Genomic DNA, 16,054 nt, shown 5'->3' with positions numbered 1-16,054 from the left:
CTGATAGTAACACGCTGTAATTAAATTCCTGTGAGTCAGACATCCTGGGGGCCAATGCAATAGGGTGAATAGACCATGTCATGTCCGCCCTTAATTCAGCCTCCATATCAAAGAACTCTCATTAAGATATGCAATGAAGATGGACTATCTGTTGAGGGTTGGACAATGTGCCCCGGATATGAACCTTGCATATCTTAAATTTCAATTTCAGCGCAAATCAACATGTATAATTAAATTCTCCCTCCAACAGAGAGGAGGGGTTAGCAAGGGGCTGAATTATGCTAAGATAGGCGAGGAGGAAGTTGACCAATCCTGAACGAGATACGCCCAGAGGGATGAACAGGGCAGAATAGCTGAACCAATCAGAATAGCTCTATACAAGTTTATGGGATAGAGGTGTATATTATTGCAAGGTGAGTAGAGAGGAAGAGAGAGCCATGGACCTGAGAAGGGGACCCCATATCATCTTAACCACTGGTAAATATCAGGGCACCTCATAGCATTTAAATCTATACATGTATGTAGTATCTGTTGTCTGTCTGGCGGGGCATATCATAATAATTTGAATCCCATGCGCTACATGTGTTCAGTTAAACTTTGAATATTTTCCTGTTTGTATTTTTGTGTATGTACTAGAGATAAAGTTATTGTGAATTGTTTTAGGCTTCAAGGCTACTTATCAATAAATTCATATTGCTGTTTTGAAACTATTACTCATGGTCAAAGAACTGTCATTTAACCTGAATATTGTCTGAGGTAAATTAAATCTCATATCTTTCGGGTAACACTCTGTAGGTGAGAACACATCACAAGTGACTTTATGAATGGATGAACTTGTTCATAGACTTTGATTTATTATATTTATCCCATCACAAGCGATTGTATGAATGAATGAACTTTTTTAGTGAATTTTATTTTTTATCACCAAGAGATAAGATTCATTAACAAAATATTTCTTATATTTATTTGGTTTATGAGATTTGCAATTTCACTTTATTCCACACCTGAATAGCTCACCACCGTATTTTACTTCTAAGTATAAATTTAACTTGTGCTACTGAGCTCTGTAAACCAATTTTATTTACACATTTAACCAGCACCTTTACCACTATCACAGGTGGTTCATCCATGCTCTCTACTCACTAGCACTTGCTGATTCCAACTACCACTATGATGGAGCTCAAACCAAAGAAGTACATTTAAAATTACTACTTTCTTCAACAGCTAGTTCAGTGCATCTATAGTAAACAAAAAACTACTGTCACCGCTGGGCATGCCCATTCTCTACAATACTCAGTAAGTAGAAATTGGACATGAAAAGAATAGTTTGATCATCTCTTTTAATATGTGGAAAGTTACCATTGTCATGCAGGAAAGCATGTTTGGTGAATAAACAAAGCCTTTGGATAAATAGTCCCCTGAAATTTATACGAACACAGAAGAATTTGTAAATCAAACCCTATAGGTCTATATAGATGTGGTCAAACTAGATGTTGTAGTTGCAACCTTATGTGAGAAAGTAAGAGTCAAAACAGCTTGTGCTACTAATAAACAATATAAGATTAAATAATTTTAAATTGTAATTTAAACTAAATTATATATTTATTAAATTATGTTGTGTTGATTTGCAAGGTACATGTGGGTAAAACAAGTAAGAAACTCTGTCATAGGATTATGGTTCACTTTTGTGTAATCAAATCAGAAAAAAAGACCAATGTAGCCAAGCATTGTATTCAACTGCATAATAGGAAAACAGATTATTTTATGGTACAGGTCATAGAAAGGGTGGAGGGACCAGAGAGAAGAAGTAATAGGTTTATGTTATGAACTGGAGGAATGTATTCTGGATATTTACATTGCAGACACAAGGATGCCACAAGGATTAAATTATGAATGCCATGTTTTTCACTTTTATCTAGTAAGTGAGCTTTTGCCTCTCCCTTGCTCTTTTTCTCCCCCCTTCTCCTTTCCTTTGCTTTCCTTCCTCCCTTTACTTCCCTCCTCCCCTTTTCCCTTTGTATTCTCTTCTTTTTTAGTTTTTTTTCATTCTACTCCATGTCCCCCTTCTCCCCTCCTCTCTCCCTAGGGCTCCATTCACTCCCTCCCTTTCCTCTTCCCTCCTCTTTTCTTTTTAATGCCCCAATCTCGTCTCCCCCTTTTTCCTTTGTCTTCGTCCCCTCCTTTGCTAGTGGGAGTTTGATGGGTGTGAACAATAAAGTTGATTTAACCCTTTGGAAGGGGTGTGCAGCTCCAAAACTTTGCTGAATTGTGTGTAGGAGAAAGATTTCAGAGAGATGAGCTCCTTCAAGCTGGCATTAAGGATTGCAGTAGTCTTAGGTGCAGTTTCATCTCTTGCGAATAACATCTCTCTATAGATGTGTATTAATTTAGGATAACACCTCCAACCCATTATTCTTCTACCCAGCCTTTCATAAGATTGTGATGACAGATTACACACCAGTGTTTATCATATGCATTTCTTTCTTTTATTTATAATTCAGCAAGTAATGCCTTATATTTATCAAACTCAAGGATTAAGTTATTTTGCCATTTTTTTGTAATGTTCAGAGCTTTAGCATGGGTCAGAACAAGTATGCCTGCTAAAACATATGTTTTACATTTAGTCTATTTATTTAAAAAATGCTTTGCCAGTGTCCCGGTATTGGCAAAAACATAGTGAGTAATCCCTTTAATATTTGTAATATATGTGAAATGTTCTATTTTTTTTAATTATTTTCTTCTCATCTATTGGCCATTATGCAGTATTTTCCCAATTGAGGTATTTCAGGGAAATACTGCAGCAAGACAGTCACATAGCAATTTTATTATAAAAAGATCCCTTGGCTTTTAAAAATGCTTACCTAGATGAAGCACTTCAGACAGAGTTAACCAAAACCTTTATATATGCCTCCTATATACATATCACGGTCTTATCTTGTTTGACAAGAGGCACAATGAGAGCCAATCTTCCCCAGTTCACTATGTCTCTCAACATTCAAATGCTGTTACTGAATACATTATTATACTTTTACAATTATAATACAAATAAAAAATACACTCACATGTAAATGCCTGTTAGGAGATATCTTGCTTTCTTTCTGAACAGCCTTTTCTTGAAAGGAACCAATTATTTTATCAGGTGACATAAGCCAATGTTCTGGTGGATAAACAAAAAATTACATTTTTAGGTGTTTGCAGCAAATTAAAAAAAAAAATCACTTTAATAAAACAAGGTTACAGTAGAGCATTAACTCATGGGGCCACCTTTAGATATGTGTAGTAGGATGGCCCCATAGTTTGGAAACAAGTGGAAAAACAGAAGAAAGTAAACCCTAACTGAAAGACTTGTAGTATGCTATATCAAACAGTTGCCATTTTTTATAAAAGAATACTTTCTATTTTTTGTGTCTCAGTGCTGCTGATCTTCTGCAATCTCCTTACAGCTACTCCCTATCTACACAACTAGACTCCAGTGATGGCTGCATGGCAATCCTCAGGTAGGGATCAAGGAACAGAATGTGTCACCCTATAGCATGAAAAATATCAAAAGAGGTTTTTATTTCTAAAAAAAAACAACCTTACACTGTATTTGGAGTTTCAAATTATTTCTCTCCCGCATAATAGATTTTGACATACATTGCTAATTTGAATATCCACGCCATCAGAGTTCACTAAAATCTTGCGTATATTACTTATTAAATACAATTATTTTCCCAATTTCCTCTCTAGTATCATTGTGTTCTTATAGCTTCTATAACTTTCTGGGGTGGATTTACTTAAGCCAAATAGATTGTGCACTTTGCAAGCGCAGTTGCACTAATTTTCCCCATAGCTTATTGAACGTGGTGAAGCTTCACATCATAAAGAATACCCAGGTACAAGGAAAATAAAAAAACAGTATTTTTGTCTGCACATGATTGGATGATGGACAGAGCTTCATCAAATTCAATAAGCTCTGGGAAAATTAGTGCAACTGCACTTGCAAAGTGCACAGTCTATTTACTGTATGTTAATAACCCCCTGTGTCTTCCTTTCTTTAGAATCTCCTTATTCTTTCCCTTGAAAATTCCCATAGATTATTCTTTTCATCTCTCTTTTATTCTTCACATCATTATCTTTACAAGTCTCCAAAGCATAATTGTTTCTGATGTTCTTTTATTCCAGTAACACACAAAAAGAAAGAATATTCTTGCTATTTGCATTTACGAACTTAAGTGCCAAAAATGCTATAAGCACACGTAATCCCTGGCAATGTCATGAAAAGAGGGGAAGCATGTTTGGGTGAAATTTATTTTAAAAATTAAATAAGAAAAGATCAGAAAAATGTATTCTATGGAGACTTTACTTTTGTGGGAAAAGATGAATACGGAGAGATAATAAAGAAAGAGACAGAAATTTAAAAAGGTTCTAGGAAAATGGGAATACCATTGATTGAGTATAGTAGGTCCTAGAAAGGACACAACTAATAAAAAAAGGTAATTGAAATATGGTATCTCATCCTAAAGAGAGGGGATTTGCAAATAATAGGAAATTAAAACACACAGTGAGACTACATTGGGAAAATATTGGATTTAGTAAATAATAAAAGTTAGGTTTTATTGAATTCTGAAAGGGTGGATGTGCAAGTTATTTATCTATAAAAGGAAAAGCCCGAGCAAGGATCACCATGGTAGGATCACTGGGTATTATTTAAAAAAAATCTGCATATTTGAAAATATAGAAAATAACATTTATATTTACAACAACGTAGTTAAAGTTTATATGAAGTTTAAGTGATTGGATTATACATACAGTATATCTTAAAGATACTTTTAATACCTCCCACCCATTTACAATTAGAGTAGCAAAACTGAATTACTTCCATGTAATACACTGAAACCAGCAAGACAATAATTAAAATCCTTTTTTCTCTTTGCAGATAGATTGGCAGTACCTAGCATATACAGTATAGTATTAACCTTGCTTATGCACTTTATAAATAGGATAGATGATGTAGCAAAATTCAATTCCAACAATCTCATATCAGTGACAGAAATATATATCCCAATGATCACACTCTATAGGTCCCATGGGAAACATCGAGCATTCTATTTTTTGCTCTTTACTATTATAAAATGTAATTTGGAGGCAGTTCTCTTTTTATTTTCTTGTTATATTTTCTACTGTTTCATATTTTTTTACATTGCCAAGTTTTAAAAAAAACCTAATAAAATATTTGAAGCAAAAAATTGTTATATAGCTGCAAAATGTAGGTCAACAGCACAAAAACAAATATTAACATTAAGGAGAGAGTTTTTCTCAACAATCTTTGAGCCTGTTCACTCAAAACATCCAATCAGGTTAATGGAAAATATTTTTTCTTAATCCCATCCTAGTTCAGTTAAAATTTCTAATAAAATAGGTTTCATTTCAATTTAAAAAAAACATGTCATTTATTAAATGTATTAAATTGCTCTCAAAATTCAAAAGCCCAATTATATGTTTAAAGCAGCTAAATACAATACAAATCTAATAGTGGTTTCTTTAGAAGCAGCCACAGCCTGGATGGAAAAGCTGGGTTCCTGCCAGCATGACATAGAGAAGAATCCTTTCTTTCTGTGTGGAAGCAGTGGCCTTTCTACAATCAGCAAAGATTGTGTTTACTGCTAATTGGAGAATCCCTGCTCTGATTCAGAAGGAAGCATTTTGGACCTTCAACACAGAGCGCAAAGGTCCATCTCATACAACATACTGGCAGGGCGGGTACAGAATTTTATACTCAGGCTATGGCTGTTTCCGAAGAAACTGAAACGGTTTTCTGGATTTGGATCTGGATTTTACTTCCTACTATTGGATTGTACCTACTATTATCTGGATTTTACCCCCTACTATTGTACTTGGTGTTCCTCTATTTTGGATATGGATTTTACCTCCTACTATTGTAATTGGTGAGCTGAAAAAGCAAACAATTGACAGAAACAGTATCTACATTATACCAAAATTTTGATTCGGAAATGCAAATATCTGATGTATCTCTTATGGTAAACAACTGCCTGCACGTAGGAGTATAAATTATCTGGAGGCTTTGCTTGCTTGCTTGCCCAGGAATTCTCAAGTATAACATTCTGTATCAGCTAAAGGTGCTTAACTTATTCCTTTGAAAACCAGCAATTCCGAACAATCTAGAAACACCAAAAATGTATTGTGGGAAACATCTCTGGAAAGTCTGGGAACCTTTATCATTCCATACATAATATTTGATTTTCTAACCTATACAGCCCTGGAAATATTTTGGAGCCAACTTTATTCATTTTATATATAGATACATTTCTTTGGATGGTTAGATACCTGATGTGTAGGAGGCGTATACTCTAGCGACAAGTCTAACTGTATTCACAGAACTTAACAAGAAATCTCAAAAACCTGCACTGGAACTGTCAACACACTAGAGTAGCAAAATATCTGAGGGTCATACATCATGGGCATTACCTCCTGTCATGTTGCAGCAACTTTTTCAGTGAATACTGCTGAATAATATTTTTATGTAGCTTTGCCATCCCTCCCCCACAGTAATTTAAAATGCTGAGAGATAATGTATTTTCTAGTGCCACATCCCCCTCACATGTTCAGACCTTTCAGTTAGCATGTTTTTGTTTTACTGGAATTTAAAATATAACTATAGCCAAAAGCAAACAATCTCCATGTAAAAGTTTCATTACTACTAAATTGATACCTTTACATTAGTAAAAACTCCTTACTTCCTTTCTTTACGTAAAGACCTGGGAAACCTATCAGTTCAAGGGACTTCCTCTTGCAGGGTAACAACATTATTTTGCCTGCAGTGAATTAACGTCAGCAATGTCACTCTGTGCAGCTGCATCACTGCACGCATTGAGAAGGAGGGCTATCTAATGCCTCGTTTCCACTGAGCGGAACGGTTCGGGTCGGTACAGTTTGGAAGGGTTAGAATGGTCCGGTCTATTCAGGTGAGCGTTTCCACTGCAAGTCGGACCACCAGGGACCATGCAGGGTTTACACCAAATGAGGTGTTTGTTTTGCTCTTTCATTTGACGTGAGCATTGATGGTTTCCTGTCCGCCAATCAGAGGACTCTATCGTGTGACGCCAGTAGCTCCGCCCTAACCGTACCGTACCATTTCCTATGGCCCTACATCTGAAGCAGGACCAGGAATGGTGCGGTTTGGTTCGGTTGTATGGGCCACTTTCATAATGGAAACACTCAAATTAGCGTACCGTACCGAACCGACCCGAACCGATCCGCTCAGTGGAAACGAGGCATTACTTGCCATTATAAACATCCCCCTTTCTTCCAATGAATGCGAGAATGGTATCCAATGGGGGTGAACTACATCTGGAGGAAGTGACATAAGGCAACCTCTTGGATCTCAACTCTCTACTGCAAAATGAAGGCCTTTGTAAAGTGATGATATCACACGGTAAAGAAGATTTCTTAATTTATAAGTAAAAAAAAAAAAGAGGTGTGACAGCATTTACAGAGGGAGGACGGGTACATTTGTAAATACATATTTTTGAGTGTAGATGGGCTTTATGTTCTATCAAAAACAAGGTGTTTAGGTCTAAGTAAAAAAAAATGTTTGGTAACCTGTCTAGTTTATAATAGTTTTCGTTCCTTTGTACCTACACACATTCCCCTTTTGAATTCCCTCTTCTTTGCCGTACACAATTCCTCAGATTTTTTTCCAACACATGGGCTTTGGTACTTTTTATGCTTACCACGGCACTACCTCACTAGATCATTATATATTTTCATGACGAGTAAGAATTCCCCCTTCATTCATATATTAGACCCCCATCTTTGAAATACTCCATATATTGGATGGATACTCCTACCTTACTCTGTTGACTATTCATCTATAACAGGTATGGTATATGCCCTATTCCTTCCTCTCCTTCTCATAGGGATTCTTTATTTTCTGATACTGAATATTCCTATCTTTTAAACCTGTTCATCTTAGGTACCCGATACTGGCCCATACATACATGTAGGGACCTGTTTGGACCAATTGTGGATCACTGTGGCGCTCTGTGCAGACGCCAGCTCTTTTCTTTTCATCTTCTTACCCAGTGAACTATGTATATGGGAGACTCGGCATTCCTCTTTCGGTATACTTACCGTTTTAATTGACAGCCCATCTCTCTTTATATGAGGACTCCTCTTGGTAGGTACTATTACTCAATAACCATGATACTTTATAGGAAAATATGCTTTCTCTGAGTATACCTTTACTTATATATCACTAAAAGAAAATGTATTTATATAGGCACAATTAGTGTTTTGAACTCTGGTTGATCCCTGAAGAAGGGTATTATACCCGAAACGCGTAGGTCCTGTCCGGTTCTCTCCACCAGCTGTAATTAGGAGTCTTCTGTGCTGAGGATGGTCTGTTCTTGCATGCAATTTTAAATTTTGATGTATATATATATATGCATTTATTGTATAATTAATTTTTTCCTTTGTTTTGTGTATAAATAAAATTTGATCTTTTTTAATACTTTAGTGTATACTTTTTTTCAGTGTTTAGTGGCATTTATAGTCCCAAACAATTGGGGTTATCTTCCTTGTCTCTAATAAAAATAACAGTCTGATAGCAAGTACTGTATACACAACTGATTTGATACATTAAAGCGGTAGTATCATTATGTTGACAACTTTGCATAATATAAATCTTCTGGGTCCGTATTACATTACTAACCTTTCACCTTGCCTGTAACTTCAGCCGTTCTTCTTTTATTTACATCGCTCCAGTAAATTACGTCACTCGCGCATGCTCAGTTTAACCTTATTTTTCGGCAAGATAATGATCTTGCCGGAATAATGCAGGGTCTATTTTCAATCTGACTTTGCCCTGCAACATCGGTCAGACATCAGTAAGACTTTAATTAACAGGATCCAACCTGAGATGAGTGCAACTTGGGTCTGGTATGGATTTTTTTTTGTTTTTTCAAAACATTTTTCAGTGCTAACATTGCCTCTGAGCATGTCACAAGGTGGATCAGCTAAGATGCTGATCCGACATGAATACAACTTCAATGATATTCAATGGACTGAAATCAGACCAAAGTTGGACCAAAGTAGTGCAGGAACCTTTTCCAAAGTCAAACCAACACAAGTCGGACCAGTTAAGATGGCTCTCATAGGGAATCATTGATAGATATCCCCACTATCTGAATGGGATTTTGAGCAGTGGATCAATTGTTCCTATACCATGTGCTAGTACAGAACGACTATCCTCTGCCACATGTTTAGATTAAAGCCCCGTACACACGTACCGATGGTCGGCTTACAAATGTTCCTCTTTTCTCCCCGGGATGTCGGTGTCTGCTGAAAAGTGCAAAGACAGCACAAGGACAGCACAAGAATTTTGTCCGCCGACTGCAGAAGTGATGTCATGTAATGGTTAACTTTCCCTGTGTTTTCTATTTTCTGAGCATGCCCAGTCTTGCAAATCTGCGGTCTGTCGGCCGAATTGTGTACTGACAGGCGAACAATCGTCCATTCTGGTGTCGGCATACAAAAATTTTCATGTTTGCAAGAAAGACTTTTGTCCGCGGATTGTGCGCAGACATCTGTCGGAGGCACCATACTAACACGCGTACAATCGGCAGATCCTTCGTCCACCGACGTTTGTATGCCGACGATCGGTACGTGTGTACGGGCCTTAAGTCTCATGGGCTGAGACACATCTACTATACAGGTACATGTATACATTAATATTAGAGAAAAAAAGGAATATACAACAGTGCTATGTTTTTTAGTAGCGTCACTCTATAAAATAAGGTGTTTTTCTCTTTTTTTTATATTTTGGCTTTGGAGATGTTGGAATATTAAGGTAATGAAGCCCCTTATAGGTGGGATATCCTGGGGTTCCTATGTCCGCTGAAAAGACATGCATATGATGACCCAAATGGATCCAATTGATTTTGCTATAGGTTCTCCCCCAGGGATTGTCAATTTACTGATATATTGTATACTGAATATATGTCTGCATTTATTGAAACCTTATGTGTGTATTTATGTATCTGTGTTTATTATGTTTAGCAGAATAGGTTTTTCCTCCGATAGTGGTCCTGAGGAAGCTACGCACTATAGCGAAATGAGTTGACCTGCAGGAGGCGACCTAATATAAAGATATCCTCTCTTTGGGGATTATTACCCAGGATGTAATAGTCAAGGATGTGATATTTTAAGGGTCACATTTTCTGTCCGTATACTTCACCAATGTCTTTAATGTTTTGTTATGTTGCACTTTGGACATCATGTTATACGTCCTGTTTTATCAATTTTTTTTTTAAAATAAAACATTTTGATACTTTCATAAAAAAATTGGTTTGGTCTCATGCTAATGCTATTAAAGTCCACCTATTGCAAGACTGGGCCCTGCGTCTTTTTTCTATACTGTACATATTGGGATGTGGCATGGGTAGCGGTCACCTTTTGTATTGATTTATGCATGCCATGCAACATGTGCTCTCAAAGTCAGAGCGTATGTTGTATCAGTGTGAATGGAGCCTCATTGTTAAAACCTAATTGAATAAGCTGAAGTTAGAAGCTTATTGATTACTATGCACAGCTACAACACATTGACCCTGACCTTTAACCAAGATCATAACCTTTGACCTAAATTATGACCCAAAAACAAAGACACTGAGCTAAAACAAACCCTGATCTAACAATTGTTCCTTTTTTTTTCTCTTCCTTCCATTTTTTTTTCTTTATGCAACCTTTTCTTGTCACACAATTCTCCCCTAGCAAGGAGAAAAAGATACAATGTATCTTTTTCTCCATTCAAGAGGGGAAAGAGTGCTAGGGCAGGTTATACAGTTACTGATCACTTTTATAGCCAATCACAGGCTATCACAGACAAGATGTGATTGAGAGTTGGTCCTTCTGCATCCTGATCCTTAGAATGAGACTCAGAGCTGTCGGTGACTTACATTATGTCATTGCATCATTTTGTTGTTTTTTTTTTTTTTTGTTTGTTTTTTTAATTTCAAATATTTTTGTTGGGTTTCTGAAAAGTTGACTTTGAAAACATGAAAACGTGGTCATAAAAAACATTGAGGATAAGAAAAGAACAGTACCCTCCAAAATTACATTTTATATTAATAATTTTGTAGGTGGCAATAACAAAAGATCATTGGTACATATATATATATATTGCTGTCACTGATATGAGATTGTTGGGACATACAGTGGGTACGGAATGTATTCAGACCCCCTTAAATTTTTCACTCTTTGTTATATTGCAGCCATTTGCTAAAATCATTTAGGTTCATTCTTCTTCCTCATGAATGTACACATAGCACCCCATACTGACAGAAAAACACAGAATTGTTGACATTGTTGCAGATTTATTAAAAAAGAAAAACTGAAATATCACATGGTCCTAAGTATTCAGACCCTTTGCTGTGACACTCATATATTTAACTCAGGTGCTTTCCATTTCTTCTGATCATCCTTGAGATGGTTCTACACCTTCATTTGAGTCCAGCTGTGTTTGATTATACTGATTGGACTTGATTAGGAAAGCCACACACCTGTCTATATAAGACCTTCCAGATCACAATGCATGTCAGAGCAAATGAGAATCATGAGGTCAAAAGGAACTGCCTGAAGAGCTCAGAGACAGAATTGTGGCAAGGCACAGATCTGGCCAAGGTTACAAAAAGATTTCTGCTGCACTTAAGGTTCCTAAGAGCACAGTGGCCTCAATAATCCTCAAATGGAAGACGTTTGGGACGACCAGAACCCTTCCTAGAGCTGGCCGTCCGGCCAAACTGAGCTATCGGGGGAGAAGAGCCTTGTTGAGAGAGGTAAAGAAGAACCCAAAGATCACTGTGGCTGAGCTCCAGAGATGCAGTCAGGAGATGGGAGAAAGTTGTAGAAAGTCAACCATCACTGCAGCCCTCCACCAGTCGGGGCTTTATGGCAGAGTGGCCCGTCGGAAGCCTCTCCTCAGTGTAAGACACATGAAAGCCCGCATGGAGTTTGCTAAAAAAAACACGTGAAGGACTCCAAGATGGTAAGAAATAAGATTCTCTGGTCTGATGAGACCAAAATAGAACTTTTTGGCCTTAATTCTAAGCGGTATGTGTGGAGAAAACCAGGCACTGCTCATCACCTGTCCAATACAGTCCCAACAGTGAAGCATGGTGGTGGCAGCATCATGCTGTGGGGGTGTTTTTCAGCTGAAGGGACAGGACGACTGGATGCAATCGAGGGAAAGATGAATGCGGCCAAGTACAGGGATATCCTGGACAAAAACCTTCTCCAGAGTGCTCTGGACCTCAGACTGGGGCGAAGGTTTACCTTCCAACAAGACAATGACCCTAAGCACACAGCTAAAATAACGAAGGAGTGGCTTCACAACAACTCCGTGACTGTTCTTGAATGGCCCAGCCAGAGCCCTGACTTAAACCCAATTGAGCATCTCTGGAGAGACCTAAAAATGGCTGTCCACCAACGTTTACCATCCAACCCGACAGAACTGGAGAGGATCTGCAAGGAGGAATGGCAGAGGATCCCCAAATCCAGGTGTGAAAGACTTGTTGCATCTTTCCCAAAAAGACTCCTGGCTGTATTAGATCAAAAGGGGGCTTCTACTAAATACTGAGCAAAGGGTCTCAATACTTAGGACCATGTGATATTTCGGTTTTTCTTTTTTAATAAATCTGCAACAATGTCAACAATTCTGTGTTTTTCTGTCAGTATGGGGTGCTATGTGTACATTCATGAGGAAGAAGAATGAACTTAAATGATTTTAGCAAATGGCTGCAATATAACAAAGAGTGAAAAATCTAAGGGGGTCTGAATACTTTCCGTACCCACTGTAATTCTGCCACATCTATACTATTTAAAATGCTACCACATGCGAAATGCTAGTTTTTTTTTAACCTACCGAAAACATCCTGACCCTGACCTTTGACTTTGACTGTGACCTTTACTTCTAAACATAATCCTCAACCTTTTTTCCTTTAGATCGATCAAACCCTTGTTTATCTGTTTTATCTTTAATTTATTTTTTACACAACTTATTTTGTTTACATACTTCTCCTCTAGCAAGGAAAAAAAGATACAATTTATCTTTTTCTTCATTTAAGAAAGTACAGGGGCAGCTATCAGCAAACATGTGATCGAGAGCCAAAAGCAAAGGCTAGGCAGGAAGGGGTTGATATACTAGCATTTTCTTATATCTGCTGATCTGGTCAGAAATAAAGAGTTGCTCTGTGCCCTCCCTACACTTCCTGTGTTATCTTAAAGAGCCCTCCTGGTTCTTATCTTGGACTAGAGAATGATTAGCCTTTGTGCTGTAGAGATCTGAGAGTTGCTGAGTAATTTAACAAGACATTGGGTGGACTCTGTCCACAAATATGCTGTGTGTGTATGGTCAGCCCACAACAGGACTTAAGAGCTGAGTACATTTCTTGCTCATCAACAGGTATTTTTCTGCACTTGCAGAGGAGATAAAACATATAAAAATGTGTACTACAGACAGCACAGTATCTAGGTAATTAGCAGCACTAAGGTTGCTGGTTCGAATCCCAATCGTGACACTACCTGCCTGAAGTTTGCATGTTCTCCCTGTGCCTGCGTGAGTCTCTTCCAAGTACTCCGGTTTCCTCCTACACTCCAAAGACATGCTGGTAGGTTAATTGGATCCTGTCTAAGCTGGCCCTAGTATGTGTATTTATGAATGTGAATCATGGACTAGGGACCTTGGATTGTAAGCTTCTCGAGGACAGGGAATGATGCATAAATTGACTGGGTTATACAATACAAGTACCTTTGATATTAATATTAATTAATATATTAAATATTAATTGTATATATATATATATTTTTTTTTTTTTTTTGACATATGCTTAAAATAGTTTGGAAAAAAAACTCATATATTGCTAGAGTACCTATAACCGTTAACCTGACCTAATCTGAAAACTGGCTTTCTATACAGAAAAACATTTTCTGTATTTATTTCACAATGACTTTGTAGAATGTGCAGCCGTGTGATGCCACCTGCTACCAGGTCAGCCAGAAAATTATATTATGCTTGTTCTTGAGCTGTTGTTTTTGATCAAAATCTTAAGCATGAACTGCTGGTTAGGCAGACAAACTATAATGAAACTTAGCAGGCTGGGACCAGGAGCAAGATAACACTGCAGGTCAAATTTCTGAGAAAACCACTGCATTAGAACGGAATTATAATACAGTACATGTCAAAGGTATCAGCTTAATGTTAATAATCTTATCAGAGAAGATTTACATTTTAAAATTATTGTTTCTGTGTATAGTTTGTAGCTATATATGTACAATAAGGATGGCCATATTTGCTCATTACATATACAGGATCTGCTTCATGTGTTACATAATTAGGTACATAGTTAGTCAGGTTGAAAAAAAAAAGACAAAAGTCCATCAAGTTCAACCAATAGAAAAATAAATAAATAAATAAATAAATAAATAAATGGAAAACTTCCATAAACAGAACCCTATAGCCATATAGCAGTGATCGCGAACCTTGGCACCCCAGATGTTTTGGAACTACATCTCCCATGATGCTCAACCACACTGCAGAGTGCATGAGAACCATGGGAAATGTAGTTCCAAAACATCTGGGGTGCCAAGGTTCACCATCACTGCCATATAGGATACCAGGCATGAAGTCAAAAAACCTTATCTCACCCCAATTTGCTCCAACAGAAGAAAAAATCCTTCCTGATCCCCTAAGACAACTATATATTCCTGGATTTCCAATTTTTGGTATTACATTATATATTTAAATATCAAAATATATTCTGTGAATTTAGGAATGCACCTTTTTTTTTAACAATTAACTGAGCTGGCCAGTACTAGTTCCTAAGGGAGCCTTTTCCACATTGTTATGGCTCTTACTATGAAGAAGCCTTTATAAGTAAAACCTATTTTCCTCCAGATTTAGAATACTTCATTGTCCTTTACAATAACCTTAAAGTGAATAACTTTGCACCAAGTTATATGTGCCATTTATGTATTTGTATGTGGTGATCATATCCCCTTTAAATGCCTCTTCTTAAAGAAAAATTAACTTAGTTTGGTTGTGCTCATCGTCTTTTGGGAAGTCTACCAGACAGGGTTTGTCCAGTTGAAATATTTTCTGTCCCTAATGACACGTACTCCTTTGCCTATGCTTTATGCCACAGAAGGCAGTATTTTTTTATTCAATGCTTTTTTTATGCTAGGAAAATGGAATGTAACTACAGCTCTATGTTAAAAATCTAAGACTCAGCAGGTTAAAATGTATTTCCACTTTTGCAGCCAAAGTGGGATAATGCCTACTTTATGTTTCTACATGTTCCAATTAACATAGCATAACTTGCCTTACCAACTGTATGGACTTGTCAAAGCTCCTATATGTGAAACAATGGAGAGGGGATTGGGAGAATTTCTAGATATAACTGACTGAAACATATTTTGTGCCTCTGCAGCGGTACGCTCACCTAATATACTAGCTCAAGGAAACTGTTTCAAAGTGCTTTCCCACTGCTAAAGGGCCCCTGACTGCATCGCTACATTTGCCCCTAGCGCCTCTTCAGCCTGCTTTTAAGGTCATGGGGGGCATGGTACTTTAAAGTGGTTGTAAAGGCAGAGGTTTTTTATCTTAATGCATTCTATGCATTAGGATAAAAAGCCTTCTGTGTGCAGCAGCCCCCCTCAGCCCCCTAATACTTACCTGAGGTCTATCTAGATCCAGCAATGTTGCAGGAGTGTCTCGGCTGCCCGGGACGTCCCTCCTCATTGGCAGCGCCATTGGCTCCTGCTCCTGTCAATAAAAGTGAGTCTATGAGGAGAGAGAGAGGGTGGGGCTGGCCATGGCTCCATGTCTAAATGGACACAAGGAGGTTCAGCTCTGCTTGGGTGCCCCCATAGCAAGCAGCTTGCTGGAGGGAGAGGCCAGGAACATCAAAGAGGGACCCAAGAAAGAGAGGATCTGGGCTGTCCTGTGCAAAACCACTACAAAGAGCAGATACATATAACATGCTTGTTATTTTTAACAAAA

The 16,054-nt window shown here is 37.6% G+C and overlaps 1 protein-coding gene across 3 annotated transcripts in view; it reads right to left on the bottom strand.

Moving 5' to 3' along the window:
* SIPA1L2 (signal induced proliferation associated 1 like 2) overlaps positions 1 to 16,054 on the bottom strand; it is a 601,890-nt gene that overhangs the window by 302,938 nt on the left and 282,898 nt on the right. For all 3 annotated transcript variants that reach the window (XM_082249126.1, XM_082249125.1, XM_082249127.1), the window contains one exon: positions 3,063 to 3,157. In XM_082249126.1, coding sequence (XP_082105252.1) covers positions 3,063 to 3,157 — 95 coding nt within the window. The remainder of the gene's footprint in view (positions 1 to 3,062; positions 3,158 to 16,054) is intronic.

This window comes from Pelophylax lessonae (genome assembly GCF_965119305.1).
Source record: "Pelophylax lessonae genome assembly, chromosome: 3".
In the NCBI taxonomy this organism is placed as follows: Eukaryota; Metazoa; Chordata; class Amphibia; order Anura; family Ranidae; genus Pelophylax; species Pelophylax lessonae.
Note: the sequence above shows the minus strand (reverse complement) of the source record. Positions and strands in the feature narration are given on the sequence as shown.